Consider the following 18,842-nt stretch of genomic DNA (forward strand, 5'->3'; position numbering starts at 1 on the left):
CTGGTTCATAGAAGAAGGATTAGGCCAGAAAAGATGATTTGTAAATTAGAAATACTTCAAAAAAGCTGCATCCTTAACAACTAAGCAGCCTTGGCTTTAAGACAATCAATCGTGTTAGTTAAAAATGGTGCCTCTTTGGAATTCTTGCCACAAATAATCCCATGTGCCCATAGGCCAGTCAGAACACAAAATGCAAAATATATCACTGTACAAGTATGAAATTGTTTTTTACTGTTTTCTTCAGACGGTGTGAAGCGGATTATCTAGATAAATGTCTGCAGCACAGGTCACAACAAGAGCCATCATCAAGATTTACTTCAGTTTTTGAGTTTGTTACATTCCAGAAATATCAGAACAGTTCACTCAGCACATTACTGGAATCTGTCATAAACCTGGGATGCACCAGCTGTTCACAGTGCTGCTGTGAATCGAAAAGGTCTCTCTATAGCAGCACATCTTCATAATTCTTGTATAATTTCTGGAATTTTTTTTAATGATGATAGAGAACAATCATTTAAGAATGACCAAAAATGCCCAATTGGTCTCATTTATCTTTTAGTAAATTTATGTGCAAATGCTTGCTTAAGCCAAACCAAAATAAAAATAAAAATGATGTATCTAGGTGGCACAAAAGATGCGTATTGAGCATTTAAAAAGATGTTGTGACAAACAAAATCAAGTTATAAGCCAGCATTCATTCTGTGAAAAAATATATAAAAATTATACTTGTCAGTAAACCCACTTGTCTTCAAAAATATTTTGAGGGCTAAATCATCTCTCAGCTGTGGCATTTCATAATGTCATAATTAAATCACTTACTTATGTTTTAATTTCAAATGACTTAATATTAATTTTTGTAGTCCCTGAACAACAAAACTAGCATAAAGATGTGTTGATGTTATCTCTATATAGACATATATAGTGAATCACAAATGCACTTGTTCCCCTTAAAAGACTAACAAAAACAAGAATAATATAATTTTACCATTTCCCATGACAAAACATTTTGGGATACTTTCAAGTGTTTTCCTTTTCTTTTTTTGCAGTTTTTAAGTTTTTGACAACCATTAGCCCACAAGCTTCACAGTCCTATTCTGCTATTCTGTGAAGTTGAAGATTAAAGTAAAAGCCTTGCACATATGCAATTGTTTTTTTTTTCAGTTTTATTATGATTATGATGATGATAATGATTATTATTATTCACTTTATTTTTTATTTTTTTTTCGTCTGACAGGATACCTGTACCTGAAGCTAGCAAGATTTCTAAAACATAAACATTTAGTAGCTTAAGCAGCAATAAGATAGAAAGTTCCATCATTGTACTTGATCATAGGAGTGATCTTACCTGAATGTTACCTGCTATGTTTTGGGCCAAATATTATGCTTTGATTTTAAATCAAATGTTTTTAAATTTATTCTTGCCAGACCACAAAAATCTTTTTCCAAGAAATTTCAGCTTTTCTAATATAGTCTTTCTTAGAACTGGAACATTTCTTCTGGCCACTCTTAGATAGGGGCTGGACCTGTGAGGAGCTATTGCTATTGTTATGGTCTGCATGGGTTCTTCCATTTCAGCCAGTGAGCTCTGTAACCCCTTCATTGCCATATCTGGCCTCTTAGGCACTTCTCTGACAACTGCCCTTCTTGTTTGAGCAGTCAGTCATGTCTCGGTTGTGTGATATTTTTTCTGCTTTGTCATAATGGATTTCACAGTGCTCTTAGGAATGCTGCAAGCTTTGCTGATGTTTTAATAGCCTTCTAAAACTTTTTTATTTTCAAACTAAGTGAACAGACCAAACTGTGACTAGAAATCTGCCATATATTTTTATATATATATATATATATATATATATATATATAGGGGTTGGACAATGAAACTGAAACGCCTGGTTTTAGACCACAATAATTCATTAGTATGGTGTAGGGCTTCCTTTTCAGCCAATACAGCGTCAATTCATCTTGGGAGTGACAGATACAAGTCCTGCACAGTGGCCAGAGGGATTTTGAGCCATTCTTCTTGCAGAATAGTGGCCAGGTCACTACATGATGCTGGTGGAGAAAAACGTTTCCTGACTCGCTCCTCCAAAACACCCCAAAGTGGCTCAATAATATTTAGATCTGGTGACTGTGCAGGCCATGGGAGATGTTCAACTTCACTTTCATGTTCATCAAACCACTCTGTCACCAGTCTTGCTGTGTGTACTGGTGCATTATCATCCTGATACACGGCACCGCCTTCAGGATACAATGTTTGAACCATTGGGTGCACATGGTCCTCCAGAATGGTTTGGTAGTCCTTGGCAGTGACGCACCCATCTAGCACAAGTATTGAGCCTAGGGAATGCCATGATATTGCAGCCCAAACCATCACTGATCCACCCCCATGCTTCACTCTGGGCATGCAACAGTCTGGGTGGTACACTTCTTTGGGGCTACACCGTAACTCTCCCGGATGTGGGAAAGACAGTGAAGGTGGACTCATCAGAGAACAATACATGTTTCACATTGTCCACAGCCCAAGATTTTCGCTGCTGGCACCATTGAAACCGACGTTTGGCATTGGCACAAGTGACCAAAGGTTTGGCTATAGCAGCCCGGCCATGTACACTGACCCTGTGGAGCTCCCGATGGACAGTTTTGGTGGAAACAGGAGAGTTGAGGTCCACATTTAATTCTGCAGTGAGTTGGGCAGCTGTGGTTTTATGTTTTTTGGATACAATCCGGGTTAGCACCCGGACATCCCTTTCAGACAGCTTCCTCTTGCGTCCACAGTTACTCCTGTTGGATGTGGTTCGTCCTTCTTGGTGGTATGCTGACATTACCCTGGATACCGTGGCTCTTGATACATCACAAAGACTTGCTGTCTTAGTCACAGATGCGCCAGCGAGACGTGCACCAACAATTTGTCCACTTTTGAACTCTGATATGTCACCCATAATGTTGTGTTCATTGCAATATTTTAAGCAAAACTATGCTATTACTCTATGCTAATTAAACCTTCACACTCTGCTCTTACTGGTGGAATGTGCAATCAATGAAGATTGGCCACCAGGCTGGTCAAATTTAGCCATGAAACCTCCAACACTAAATTGGCCAGTGTTTCAGTTTCATTGTCCAACCCCTGTATATTATATATATATATATATATATATATATATATATGGCAGATTTCTATAAGCTTATTCAGTTTTATTCATTTTTTATTCAGTTTTATTCAGTTTTATTTATTCAGTATATATATATTTTTTTTTAATTGTTTTGCATATGTCACACTTACAAGATTCAGATCATAAAGCAAATTTTAATATTACACAGAGATAATGCAAGTAAATACAAAATGCAGTTTTTAAATGATTATTTCATTTATTAAGGAAAAAAAGCTGTCCAAACCTACTTGGCCCAACGTGAAAAATTAATTGCCCCCTCCTGTTAAATCATGAAAGAACTGTGATTAACTACATTATTTTAGAAAACTGAGTTAAATTTCATTTTACACACACACAGGCCTGATTACTGCTAAATGTATTGAATCAAGAAATCACTTAAATAGAACCTGTCTGACAAAGTGAAGCATGCTTAAAGAGCAACACATAATGCGGCAATCTAAAGAAATTCAAGAACAGATAAGAAACAAAATAGTTATCAGTTGGGACTCCAGCGAACCATGGTCAGAGCCATTATCCACAAATGGAGAAAACTTGAAACATCTTCCCAGGAGTGGCTGGCCTACCAAAATCACACCAAGAGCACAATGACGACTCATCCAAGAGGTTATAAAAGAACCCAGAACAACATCTAAAGAACTGCAGGCCTCACTTGCCTCAATTAAGGTCAGTGTTCATGATTCAACAAGAAGAAAGAGACTGGGCAAAAACAGCATCCATGGGAGAGTTCCAAGGCAAAGCCATTGCTGACCAAAAAGAACACAAAGGCTCGTCTCACATTTGCCAAAAAATACCTTGATTATCCCCAAGACTTTTGGGCAAATATTCTGTGGACTGATGAGACAAAAGTTGAACTTTTTGGAAGGTGTGTGTTCTGTTACATGTGGTGTAAAACCAACACAGCATTTCATAAAAAGAACAAGGTGGTGGTAGTTTGATGGTCTGGGTCTGCTTTGCAGCTTCAGGACCAGGACAACTTGCCATAATTGATGGAACCATGAATTCTGCACTCTATCAGAAAATCTTAAAGGAGAATGTCCAGCCATCAGTTTGTGACCTCAAGCTCAAGCCCACTTGGGTTATGCAGCAGGACAATGATCCCAAACACACCAGCAAATCCACCTCTGAATGGCTCAAGAAAAACAAAATTACGGTTTTGGAGTGGCCAATTCAAAGTCCGGACTTAAATCTGATTGAGATGCTGTGGCATGACCTTAAACAGTCCATTCATGCTTGAAAACCCTCCAGTGTGGTTGAATTAATTCAATTCTGCAAAGAAGACTGGGCCAAAATTCCTCCACAACGATGTGCGATTGCAGTTGTTGCTGCAAAGGGTGGCACAACCAGTTATTAGATTTAGGGGGCAATTACTTTTTCACGTAGTGCCAGGCAGGTTTGAACAGCTTTTTTTCCCCTTAATTAATGAAATCATCATTTAAAAACTGCATTTTGTATTTACTTTGTCTATCTTTGTGTAATATTAAAATATGTTTGATGATCTGAATCTTTTAAGAGTGACAAATATGCAAAAAATTAAAAAAAACAAAACAAACAAAAACAAAACAGGACAGGGGCAAAAACCTTTTTACAGCACTGTATATATAACACTTGGCTATATTAAAACTACATACTAGCACAATTTATTTAATATTTTATTTTATAACATTTTTTTAATATTTGTTTCCAAAACATCTGGATTAAGAAGGGACTAGCTGTACTTATAAAACATGAAACCCTTGTACTTATGAAACCCCAAACCGTGCTCAGAAACAGGCTGAAACTTCATTGGTAATACACTGACCATCCATTTTATTAGAAATACCTGCACATTCAGGCAGTTATCTATTCAGACAATCAGTCATGTGTCAGAAGAGCAATGCAAATAAATAAATAAACAAACAAACAAATAAATAAATAATGCAGATACCGATCAAAAGCTTTAGTTAATGTTCACATCAAATATTAAAAAGAAGATAAACTGTGATCTCTATGATTCTGTGATAATGGCATGGTTTGTGCCAGATGTTTGTGCCAGATGGGCTGGTTTGAGTATTTTATAAACTGCTGATCTCCTTGGAGTTTCACACACAACAATCTCTAAAGTTTATACAGAGGGTTGTGTAAAACAAAAAACATTGAGCGAGCCACAGTCCTGTGGGTAGACACTCCTCACAGAACCTGGACAGCTGAAGACCTGAAAAAGATATTATTTCTAATCTTCAGTCGTCTAGTTTCGAGTTGCTCACTCAGTGTATTTTTGTTTGTTTGTTTGTTCATTTGTTTTTGCACTATTCTATGTAATTAGAATTTTTCTTTCTTTTTTTTTTTTTGCATTGCTGCTTACACAGGAGTGACTGACACAGGATTGGGCTGCTGTGTGTTTTAAGGAAATTAGCTAATTTTGTGAGTTGGTCACAGCAGCCATCAGTATAAGACTGTAATTCTGTTAGCTGTAATTCTGTTTCCTTTCTACCAATACTTACCAGATGGTAAAAATGACCTATTAGTTTATTATAGTTTACTATTAGGAACCTGCAAAGCATGAATTTTGGCAAGTAGTAGCTTGTTAAATGTCTTTTCAGTGATTATTTTAGTAAACCATCAATTTATTCTGTGGGTTATTATTTATATTTTCTGTTTCTGTATGTTGAAGGTTTTTCTACACTATTATGCAAAGATGTCCTGACATTTACTGAGGATTGAAAAAACAAATCCAAATACTGCACTGTTTAAACCCAAACACACATGAAAGCTGGTTCTAACCCAAAGATGAAAATGAGCATATAGGGTGTGTAGGTCTATAGCATTTGCACATAATCAGACATTACGGCTCATTTTTCCAAGGTCACATCATGCACAGTAACTCTGTGTCTCACTTCTCCACCCCAGTCAAAATCTTCTGCATCTGTCACTGATTGTGAAGAAGGAAAAACATCCTACTTAAGGTAGTCTTTAAGTCCGGTTTAGTTACAGAAGTTTGGTCTGACAGTTACAGTGCAGGTTATTAGAAGGACACTGTCCTCATTCCTGGAACTGACTGCTAGAGTCCTGCAATAGGTTTACAATTTATGGCTGCAATTTTCTGCTGCCTTCCTACATAATAACCTTTCTAGCTTTTTTTTTTCACTTTTATTGTTACTCATGATCATTAAACAGACAACAAACAAACAAATAAAAAAGAAAGGGGCTTCACAGACCTAAAACTGAACATCTGTTGTGTTGTATCCCTAGGAAAATTCTTACACTATCCAAGATCTGGGTAACATTTTCTACTTTCTCCACTACAGCAAAGGCATACATCAAATTGTGTGAAGTGCTATACATTGCCAGACTTGGCAGACTCCTGTGTAACCAGGCAGCACACAGAAGCCTTTTGGGAGCAGCTCTTAAGAAAGGCTGGTTTTGGAGCAGCAGTAATTCCATAAAGATAATCCATTCTTTAGAGTTTAATGTTCTTCTCTTGTTAGACTTTTTTAAACATCTTCATAAAATGCTTTTATTATTATTATTATTGTTTTTTTATTGTCAGAAAGTTGCTCATATTAAATTTTAAAGGCAATTAAATCCCTAAACAAAAAACAGCCCCATGCTGATTCCAGTTCATATTCTGCTAATGTAACAAAACAAGCTGCCTCACTATGACATGTCACTCACTTTAACCATGTATATAAATAAGATATGTATAGGGATATGTGATATTTTTTCAATCTGTGTAATTGTTTCATAAGCACAATGACATACAAAAAAACTGTTTTTGGTTGGGTATTTTGGCTAACGCCTCTTTACAATATGCAAACTTAATATGCTAAATGTATATTGTGATTTGGATAGTTAAAATGCATTACTCATAGCAGTATAGGATCTGGCGTTAATTAGGGCTTTCCCACCTTCCCAGCATTTCCACTTAGTGGTAAAACATGTCTAGACCATACTGACCTATAAACTAAAGCTAAGCATACGATGACATGGCACAGGTTAAAAAAAGAACCTATATGTGCCTTTTGTCATACACTCAGTGAGATGTATACCTTCAGAATTACATTCATCACATGTTTACAGTGCAAGTGTCTGTTGTGACTCAGTGTGTGTTTCCCCTATTTTGATTGAAGCATAGCCTCTTTGAACTCACATCTGGGTGTTGTCTCTTTGTAAGGAGCTGCAGCTGCTGTTGGATTTCACACAGACACTCCTCCTGCTCTCTCGACTCCTTCATATCCCGAAGGACCCTCTCGCCAAGTTCTCCAGCTTTTTTGACCTGACATTCAGCAGACAAAAACCCTTTGTTAACACTCACGGACAGTTTTTATTATCTTCTATCTAAATCCTGATTAAAAAATATTAGAAATCGTTTAACTGTCTGTCTGCAGTGGATTTCACAATGTCCAAAAATTATAATGGTCTCTATAGGAGTTTTAAGAAATCATAAAACCACAGAATCCAAATATATAGCATATTCAGTGCATGAAGTTTCAAGAGTGATTTCTACAAACAGAATGAAGTGACTTTCTCCATGTTAGTTCACATGGGATCAAACATAGGACTGGTACGAAATTTTCAGTATGTGCAGCAGCAACACAGCAGTTAAGGCTGTGTTTTAGTAACTGTAAGTGACTGTGAGTTCAAACCAAATGTCTGCCAAGACAAGCAAGTGCCTTAACCCTCAACTGTTCAGTGTTGTTTTTTTTTTTGGTCACTTTGGTTAGAAATGCATAAATATAATGTAAATGATGATTATGTACAAAGGAAAGTACAAACAGACCCCTGTATTATCCCTAAGTATTGAAGTGGCTAGGTCAATCATTTTGTTTATGCTATACTGATGACATTTACATCAATGTCATCATATACATCAAAAGATGAATATGAGATCATAGATCAGAATTTCACATTTCATTTCCTACACAACTTAGAGCAAGGCTCCTTTTGTTTTGCTTAAGGACAAATGCTGGAACATGTGACTGGCAGGTGTTTCTTGTTACCCAGGTGTGCTGGGTTATAGTGATTGTTTTAAATAATTAATAGCTTTAAATGAGGTAATGTTATGGCATGTGCGTGCATTTCTGCTTCTAGAACATGCTCACTAATATATTTTGATTACCAACTCATGAAAGTAGCAGCAGGATGAATTCAGGAGTCTACAAAAATATTTTTTATTTGAAGAATACATCCGATATAAATGGGAGAGCCTTTATTATGATAATGACTCAAATAGACTGATAACACAATAAAGGACTTCATTAGGAAACAATAAATGGAAGACTGGCAAAGTCAAACCACCAACCATTAACACAATGGAGCATGCATTTCACCTCCTGAAGGTTGGGAGAAACCCCTAGAACAAACAACAGGTAAAAGAAACTGCAGTACATCCCTGGAACAGCACCACAAAAGAATGCAACATTTTACTGATGTAAATGGGCTACTATCTTTATGCTGATACTGCAAGCATGGGATATGAAACCAAATATTATGTAAGATGTTATTTATTTAAATAATCTTTAAGACTACTTGTTCCAATACTTTTGGCCAGATAAACAATTCCAGCATAGGTGGCATTTTCTAAGTTGTTTAGATGTAAATACTAGGAAATTAAAGGTGAAATTCTGATCTACTGTCTAATATTCATCTTTTGATCTCAAACCCAAACATTATCAGTGTATAGCAATACACTGATCTCAAAAGGGACTGAACATCATTCCAACACACTTCCTAATTTAAGATTAACTGAAACAACAGTTCTGATTATTGAAAAATCTTATGTGTAGGCTGCTCTCTTTCACTGTCTTTTGTGTGTTAATTAGAAGTGTTGATTTTAAAAGATTAAACAAATATATATCCAAAAAGAATAAGTATACAATGAAATCATTCTGTTTATTTAACTTGCTGTAATGTAGTGTTTCTTATCCAACACCCACATTTAAAGAGGCCTTGTGGCATTTCATTGTCTCATAAAGCAAGACTTGAATGTCTAAATTTACACCCTAACCTAAAATTTACAGGGATCCTACACACAGGCACCGTAAAGTGCAGTGTATATACTTCATAAAGATTTTCCCATGCACACACAGAGGCAATATGACATCAAGGCAACATTTACAAAATAATTTGAAAATAAGTACATTTACCTTTAGCAGAATGTATAAAACTCATTCTTATTCTCAATCCATTGTTTTGGGCAGCAATGGTTTAACATTTCATAATCCTTCTGAATAGATTTTTCTTTAAGGTTCAAATGAGTTCAGAACTGTTTTAGTTCTTCTATATTCACTGCAAACATTATTTTAGCAAGTAGAAATGTATCGAGTATGGTCAAAATTAGCTATTAATTATAATATTAAAAGAACACAATAAACCAAATTCAAGATTTTTACATTTAAATTTCTTTATTTCCATTTGTACTATTTTCAAGCTTGAAATATCATTAATTTTAGAAAGAATCTCCTAATAGAATAACATAATTTGGAGCATGGAATTAGTAAAATATGTCTAGCAATAGGTTTAATAATCTTCTATTTGTTTTTTGCAATCTTATAGTGGGAAATACTAGATGAGGCTGATGTTGTTACAGCTGTGTTTCACTAAAAAAGGTCAGAGTTAAATGTGTCAAGCACCACCCTTAGAGCTCAGGGTATGTGTTTATTAGGAAGTGACACTGACAACCATCTTTTTATCATTAAGATTTTGAAAATGCATATTTCGAATTTCAAATGTTAACACCAGACAGAACACAGGGTTAGTTTTCAGTAGGACGCATACTGAAATCCTAGGCTAATCCTAGGCCATAATTGTTTAACTCTAGGTTTATGTATTCTGTCTTATTTGTACTTCAGTTTGGCTAAGAGCACTGACAAAGTGAAAGAAACATCAGATTTAGATTTGATATTCTCCAGGACCCAAATGCAGGTCCCGGATTACAAAATGTAATGTATAATATAGTGCAAACAACCATATAACCGCAGTGTTTTACTACTCACACATGCACTGTAATGGACAGATGAACTCAAATAAGAGCACTTCAAAGTAAGTTCCTCTTGCTTTTCCTCAGTGTAACACAGAGTGGATTCTAGACAGTGTCTGATAGTGCATCATGTGAGAATGAGATAACATGTTGTTAACATCTCTCAAGCTGGGTCTCAGCTGCTATGTGTTACATCAAGTGTCATGATCCAGGACTCTAATGTTAGCAATACAAAACCAAATAGAGTCAGTCTATTACATCTACAGCAAAAAAATAAAAAAATTCATCCTCACCATGTAAAGAGTAAAAGACAACAGGGCATGCTGGTACATATTGTAAAAAAAATCAGTGGCAGTACATTATTTATTAAAGCATGACATAGAACTTTTGATATTATGTCATATATTTGTGCAAATCTTATATTATATAAGGTTTATGTTGTAAGAACATATGTTTCTTTTGTACATTTTACATAGGTTTATGTAAAAAAAAAATCTAAATAAATATTTAATAAAAGTAAAAAACAAAGCTTAAAAAATGTTTCTATTCAGATACAAAATTTCACTGTGTTCTTCACTGTGAAAACCATGGAATGGTTTTAAATTTCTGCAATAATACCACTGAATCACGGTGACATACCACGGTATTTTCCCCAAAGATGCTATTCCATTGCATATGATTTTGTTTTTCCAAAGAAGTGTTTGCATTTTAGAAAGACCTGCAAACTTCTAGATAATAAGCAATAAGATATTAAGATATAAAGTGCTTTTTACATAACAATTAGATCTGCAATACATTGAGAGTTGTATGTTAAGGGTTATGTTAAGCTAGGGATACTTGTGATGTCTATAAAGGTTAAATTCTAACTAAATCCTGATAGTTTACTCCAGTGAAAAAAAAAAAAAACTGTGGAAAAACTGTTGTTGCAGCGCTAACCTGAAACATTTTCCATTGGTACATCATTTAACTTTATGGCACAGAAGTACAGAGTAGCTCTAGAGCTGTTGTATTGCTGTGCTGTGTGCCCCCACAATCAGACTATGTAACCTGAGCCCTGGAAGTTTGGCACAGCTCTAACAAAAACAGAGGCAGCATGAGTCACAAAGTCTGCCCCTCCACTTCTGGGCTTTCACTTACTGCCACGTGGAAGGAGGATCTCAGCCAAAGCTCTTCCACACAATCCCTTCCACTGGCTATATTCAAACTGTAGGGTCCAGTGCACAGAACACTACACCTTTGTATAGCTCACCAGTGCGCTGACATGATAAAAGTCCAACACTAACTTCAACAAAGAGAAATATTAAAGATAGCTGCAGCCATGGCAAAAACTTGAGGTATGAACTGTCAGCTATAAACTACAACAGTTGCTACATGCAGAGAATGAGACAGAGATTCTTGCATTTCAAATGGATTTAAATAAGAGTTCAGCAGAAGAATATATACTGCATATTTTAAAAAATCATGTAGGTGGATTGGCAATTCTTAATTGCCCATCAGTGCATATGAATGTGTGAATATGAGTGTGTGAATATGTGTATGTGTGTGCATGGTGCCCTGTGAGGTACCGATGACCATTCAAGGTGTATTCTCAACTTACACCCAGACGTTCAGATCCACTGTGACCCTGACCCTGTGCTCTGATGTGCTTATCCTTCGCAGATCTCATTCACAGATGGCACTGTGATAGTTAAACATTTCTAGAGTATTAGAATATCAGCTTGGATATTCTAACTGCTTTTGGAGAGCACTGATAGTCTGGATAAACATATGTTTTTAACTGACCAAAACCCAAAGGATTAAAAAAAAAAAAAAAAACATGAAGCACATGCAAAAGCACGAAAGCACAAATAAACCCATTCAACTGCACATTCTTCTATCCAAAAATAAATGTAAGATTTATGACCTATGTTTCAACAACCTACTGGTTAAGCAAAATTCAGCATAAGATTTATAACATTTTATGAAAGAGGAAAGATGATGTAATATGGATAACATACTTTATATCCCTGCATCTCTTGAACCTTGGCTATTAACCTGCAATTGAAAACTAATTTGGGTTAATAATTGTAATTGCCTAACTATATTAAGCAAACATAGTTACTTAACTATGATACAGTTGACTAATTGTGCATGGTGATGCAGCAGATAGCACTGTTCACTCACAGCTCACAGCTCAATTCTGAGCTTGACTTACTCTCTTGTCTGTTCTCTTGGGTATTAACCTGGCTTACCAAATGAATTTAGAATCTCTTTTGCACAATACAAACATTTTCTCAACTGTAACTAAACTGAAAGATAAAAACAGAGCTGGTGTGTGATACATTAGGAGCAAAAATACAGGCTCTGGTGGATATCCATTATGCTTAAAAAAACATCTCATTTAAATATAAAACATTTCAGTACATGCATGTATCTATCTATCTATCTATCTAAAATATTCTACTTCAAGAATTACAAGCCTACAATTCATTTTGTATCTCCTTATGGTTCACTAGGTCCTCTGCCTTGCCTTCACTTCATCCTTCAAAATAAGGCAGACAATAAAGTAAATTCTACTGGAGACATTTGCAGATAGAAATAAATATGTGAAAAAACACAAACAACAGTTGTTATTGTTGTTGTTGTTGTGCTATTAATGCAAAACACAAGATATGCTGTTACTGGTTGGGACAGAACTGTCACATAGCTTTTCACAATGAAGAAAGAGATAAGCCAGTTCTTTTCACCACCAAAACAAGTCAATCTTTAAGGCTTTGCCCATGTGGTGACCATATGCTGATGGTCAGAAGAGTGTTTTCTGAGTCAGTGTCCTTGGCATGCTATGGCTGCACCAGCAGCAGTAACAGAACTACATGGTATGCGTATGTTCCTTGGTACTTTGGCAAAAGATGCACAAACTAAAAACATTCATTTGTGATATGGTTTTTCTATCTTGTACTTTCATAGTTAAAGTAAATTTTAGAGTTTGAATCATCATAATCATAATAACTAATGATTATGATTAGGTTATAGTAAATAACCTGAAGTCGGACTCCAATCAACCTTAAGTAAAGTATATGTATACTTGTGTGTGTGTGTGTAGCTTTTGTATCATAATCTGCAGACATACGATGCTCTCAACACATGTCGTTTCTCTCAAAATGCAACATGATAAAAAGTTGCAATAAATATACAAACAAAAATATATATATTGTGCAAAATACTTTTATTGGCTTTCTCTCTTCAGAATGTGCTAACTACATTTCAAGTTTCCTTTTTAACTGAATGACTACTTTGGAAAATTGACTTCAAGCCCAGACACACTCTTTTGTCCTAGGACTAAGAAACTCTAGCTGTGTTCCTTTACAAGAGAATGGAAACATGGCTTCGGTCTCACACGTCTGACTGACAACATATGGTAGGGTTAAAATTTGACAGAAAACCTGAGAAGACTTTAGCTAGCAAGCATTTTAAATGTTTCCATTGCTGAAAGGTCAGAAACAAATCTAACGATCCCTTCCAACAGCAATTCTGTCAGATTTTCTGGAAGTAAAGTGCAATGATGGAAGAGCTCAGAAATGTACTTCTGGCCAGTGAGAGAGACAGCATGGGTTCACTAGGTTACCCAAATGGTTTTAATCATCTATGGAGAGGCTACATTTGTGAAAGGCCTTGTTGAACAGTAATGGTTTAGCTACCATAGCTGCCTTGCAAAATCTACTACTTGAAGGATTTGGTTTTAATAAAAAGTCTTATTTCAGTCAACAGACTGTAAACTATGATTAGAATAAGATGAGAATTAGGGGTGTATTTTTACTTTTTTTAATAAATCATTTTTCATCTTACCAAGTTAAGGCCCAAGGTGGGCCAAGGTATAAATTAATTCTTACTCCTTTTAACCGCCATATTTAAAATTTGATATGACCTTGAATACATGTACATACATGCCAAAGCCTTAGACACAGTGTCATGTAGTGATCTATTATAGAATTCCATCATTAATGGCCTCTGGTCTTTTCCTTCTTCATACCTTCTACACATGTCAGACTTTTTTAAACTACCGCAAAAGTATATGGGCACCTGACTATCATACCCATATGTTCCCATTCCAAAAATGAACACATAGCTGTTCCTCTGTCTGCTGTTATTTTGGGGTGGCTATAGAAATTTTTCTTCATTCAGACACAAGTGTTATATCACGCACAGTCACAGTAGTACAGCCAGAAGTACAACCAGAACTACAGGTGAAACAGTTTTTCAAAGCTAGTGACAACTTCATATTAGCTTTGTGTCATTAGCTTTGTTTTATGTTAGGTTCTCTTTACATTTGTGCTTTTGTTACAGATGGTTATTGTTTATAGAAGCGTTATTGAGCCAGTACAAAAAAATAAATTTACAAACAAAAAATAAATCTTACAGAATTCAGTAAAGAAAGCAACATATTACATAAGTCACTACATTTCAGGCAAAGAAATAAAAAATACCAGGTTTTGGGTGCAAAAAATTATAAGCGCACGTGTGATAGTCAAAGTCTCCAGAAGGACTATGGCAGATTCTCCAAGATTCTCAGAAAAAATTATCAGTCACGTTTGTAACTTTGTAAAATGACACAAATTGTACCTTAAAACAACTTTATCTCTCTGTAAGTTCTTTTAGGAATGCTTCTTACAAAAGAATGCATGAGATCTCCCCCTTCGGCATCTGCCAGAAGAGTCTAATGGGCAGCAGCTCTGGGAGTTAGTGAGTGTGACTTGAATCACTTGTAGCTGAACTTTTTGTCAAGGAAGATTTGGTAAATCCAGCAATGAAGCGGAATTAGCTTTTACCAGCCTGCCTGTGAGGACCTGCACCCAGAGAGTTATTTAGAGCTTTAAATTGGGTACTGAAAGGTGTAGTTTCTGGCAGTGGTATTTGAGCAAGCTTAACTTGCATTAGATTGATTTTGTACTGATTTCCCATACTTTGGTGCTATGACTCCCACATAAGATTTTTGTGCCCAGTGAATTAGACTCAGCCAAAGAAAGTACATCAGGGTCTCCACATGTGTAGCAGCACTGTTGCATTACTACTAAAAGATCTTGCATTAGGCTCATGGCCACGGCCATTTCTCTACCTTCCTACACCCCAAAGGGCACTTATTTTCTCCTCTCCAATGGGCTTAAAAAACAAAACCTGTCTTCTGCTGTTTTTCTTTGATGACACCACAAAAGCTTGCTTTCCTTTTTCTAGCAGGCCCAGAAGTCACATCAGTTGACAGCTTTACTCCCCACTATAGCCTTGGGGAACGTTTCTGAACAGGCTGCAGATCTTCTTTGTGCACTGTGAAGATGCACTTCCATTGTCAAAATTGACATTATGCTGCAGTTAGAGCAAGGCTGTATAAGAATTTGGCAAAGATGCAAATTTACAACTTGCAATTGTATCCTGAAATACTTGCAAAAATCTGGTACATTTAATCCATCCAAGGTAAAGCCAATGCACCCTCATTAACAGTGCAGAGTTACTGTTACAATCTCATGCAATCTTTTTATTTTGAGTGTTTTCTACATGTCTTGAATCTCCTTTTTTTGTTTCTCAACAAGACAAGAATGGGAACAAGGAGGGGCACGATATTTTTTTACAGGCTAGCCAAATGAGGTCATAGTCACTGTCACAAATTGTCACATTTGCTACTGGGCTACATGAGAAAACTCCATCAGTTTGGGAGGACACCACCCTGGTAAACCGCTTCTAAGTATAAAGTTAAAAGTTAAAGCCCTTTAAATGGCATCTTGTATTTTAAACAATACTTGTGAATGTTCTCTTTGAGTAACTGCAGGATTATTAATTATTTTTCTTATTAACAAAGACTGCTAGGTACAAATTATTGTTAATATATGTGATAAATATGTACAGCTAAGAGGAATTCTGTTGGTTTTTGTTCATTCTGTGTTATGGTATTGGGTTGTGTTTATGTCCTACAGATTCTAAGGGACGACATTGGATGTTGATCTGGTTAGGAGGCTACCTAGCTACAGAGCACACATTAAGGAACATTTTTCCCATTTAAAAAAACATATGCTCTAAAGGAACAGCTTTTATGACAGTAAAAATATTATTATATTTACTTTATAACTTCTTCACAGAAATAACACTCACAGAGCTTCTACTCCGAAGACTAACTGCTTTCCAAACATTCTGTGTAGACCAAAGAATGTCAGAATGCCTTTGTGACTATTAAGCCACTGTTATGTAACTCCCAGGTTATAGCAATGTTATGTAACTCCCTCCATTTTAAATCTGGATTTGATCATCCCAAATGAATCTTTTGACTGAATCCAAATGCCCTTATGAGAAAAGAGGGTTTTAAAAAAAAAACAAATGGCACACTTCATTGCATGTGAAAGGTATTCCATGTGATGTGAAGTGTTCACTAATAAGGAATTCAGATTTTCTGATTTGCATGGAATTATGGCACATTTTTAAAAGGATGGATTTTTACACTTTTTATGCACATAGAATATGTAAGAGCAAGTCAAGGAAAGCACAGAAAAATGATGCATTCAGTAGTACTGTATGTACATTTGTAACCATGATGTAAAAATGAAAATGCAATGTGGTATATTGGATGGAAACAATGAAGGAAGGAATTTCTCAGCTTTGCTCCCTTTGTGTATATCACCCTCATATGCAGTTTCATGTGGTGAACGAATGCATGGCTCATTCTGAGATTCATTTAAGGCAGTCCTTACAATCCAAACAAATGTTAATAAATCCCAACAAATTCTGACTAGACAAGAACATACTGAAGTATTTATGGAGGTTTTGTGGGTAATTAATGAAAATAAAGTATATTGGATAGTTTAATATGATTTTATGTTAATCCTTTTAATCTAAATAGATTAAGTAGTGAAAATAGTAATGTGGTTAGAGGGGCCTCTGAAAACACATTCTGGAAAAAATTCCTAAAAGCGGCAGATAAATGTATTTAGGAACATAGCACAAACCTGAGAAAAGCTGTGGTAACCGTAGGGGCCTCGCACAGACAGAAATTCCTCAACAGGAAGAAGAAGCTGCAGTTTACCATCAATGTGAAGGAGTTGTTCAAGTTCAGCTGCTTGGGGTCTGTAACCTTCATCCGGTGTCGTGGACACAGCACACAAAGTAAAGTCTGTCTACATTGAGGACAAGTCAGAAATTTTGTTAAATACTGCATAAAACAATCATTTATGGTTTAATGTTTCTTAATGTTTCAGTGTAGCTGTAACCTTAGATGTTGGTTTATATATAGATGCTGCTATATATGTCTCTTATACTGCTTAATACCATCTGAGAAATAAAGCCAAAATATGATAATAATCCAATCCATGAGTCTGCTTTTATAACCTCAAAACTATATGTGTTGCTACATTGCTAACATGCTGCCTCTTTAAGGAAGCTTCAGATAGTTCAGAAGGCAGCAGCCAGCATTTTTATTATGAAAATAAATCAGAGCACATTAGTCTAGTTTAATACAAGTTATGCTGGCTGCCTGTAAGTTAAATACTGCTCTGAACAGTTTATCTCTGGTGTATCTCGCTGAACCTTTGAAACAGGACAGTCAGCCCTGAGCACTCCACTCAGATAAGGCAGGTCTATCTTTCACCCAATTATTAGTTAAGTAGGAGATGATTTTTAGTGTTTAATAGTGTATAATAATCTGTGATGGCAGAATTTGGTATTGGTAACATGACGCTCATCAGCAATGTAAGAAGAGGAACAACTCAGGGCTAAGGGTTTCTGTGCTCCAGATAGACGTTTTGACAATTTTGGGAACCAAATCTGCAGAAACAGAATAATAAACGTAGAATAAAAGAACAGAAGGCATCTGCATTTGATCATGATGTAATATCAGAACCTGCCAAAGCTTTTCTGCGTCTGGTCACTCATGTGTCCCATCACTGGAATAAGCCAAAAGATATAAAATTTGTCGACACTTTGCACAATAGCAGGGTCCCACAATAACAGGAAGTCTTTCAGGCCAACCCTTTAGGATGCCTTTGAGCATCTGCTCTCTTCTGTTTGATTGCCATGCATAATTGGTGATGAACCCATTGTAAAAAGGAAAAGCACACCATAATTGCAGCTGCCATATCCTCCTGAGGAATGATGGAATATGCAGTATGAGAAGAAAAATCCAGCTTAGCCCTATGTGTATAGTGCAAAATATATGAGAACATCCAGATATATATCATTCAATAATATAACTGATGTTCACCACCCAGATGATGTCTTGCCTGAGACAGACTGAATAAAATATCCCTGCCTAGTGTGTGTGTGTGTGAGTGTGTGTGTGTGTGTGTGTGTGTATACCTCTGTTTTGGCAGTTGGATCAACATATGTCTCCTCTTCATCTATGTCCTTGAGGAGTTCCTCTAGTCGTTTTTTCTCTTCCTGTGTCAATGGCCCCAAGCTTCCTGCACTACTGGCTAGCTGCATTTACACATACACATCACCTTCAGAATGGAAAAATCTAAGAAGACATGCTGAGTGAAAGCTTAGAGCCCATGCTGAGACAAACGCAAGTGCCATAATTATACTCTAAAACATTTACCATGTGACTCAGAATTTTAAACAGTACTCCATTCTCATACTTTTGATAATTACGGTCTGGCACCATCTTCGGAATAGAAATTCACCATAAAGGCTAATTACGTCCTGTCCAGGTCAAAATAGCCCATTTGGAATAATACTTAAAATATGTTTTCAATATGAAACTTTGG

At 36.1% G+C, this 18,842-nt stretch overlaps 1 protein-coding gene across 4 annotated transcripts in view; it reads right to left on the reverse strand.

Moving 5' to 3' along the window:
• Positions 1-18,842, reverse strand: part of fsip1 (fibrous sheath interacting protein 1) — a 68,411-nt gene that overhangs the window by 42,571 nt on the left and 6,998 nt on the right. For all 4 annotated transcript variants that reach the window (XM_058398442.1, XM_058398439.1, XM_058398440.1 and 1 more), the window contains 3 exons: positions 18,433-18,552; positions 17,088-17,255; positions 7,294-7,419 (listed from right to left, as the gene is read on the reverse strand). In XM_058398442.1, the coding sequence (XP_058254425.1) occupies positions 7,294-7,419; positions 17,088-17,255; positions 18,433-18,552 (414 nt within the window). The remainder of the gene's footprint in view (positions 1-7,293; positions 7,420-17,087; positions 17,256-18,432; positions 18,553-18,842) is intronic.

This window comes from Hemibagrus wyckioides, linkage group LG09, assembly GCF_019097595.1.
Source record: "Hemibagrus wyckioides isolate EC202008001 linkage group LG09, SWU_Hwy_1.0, whole genome shotgun sequence".
Taxonomy (NCBI): Eukaryota; Metazoa; Chordata; class Actinopteri; order Siluriformes; family Bagridae; genus Hemibagrus; species Hemibagrus wyckioides.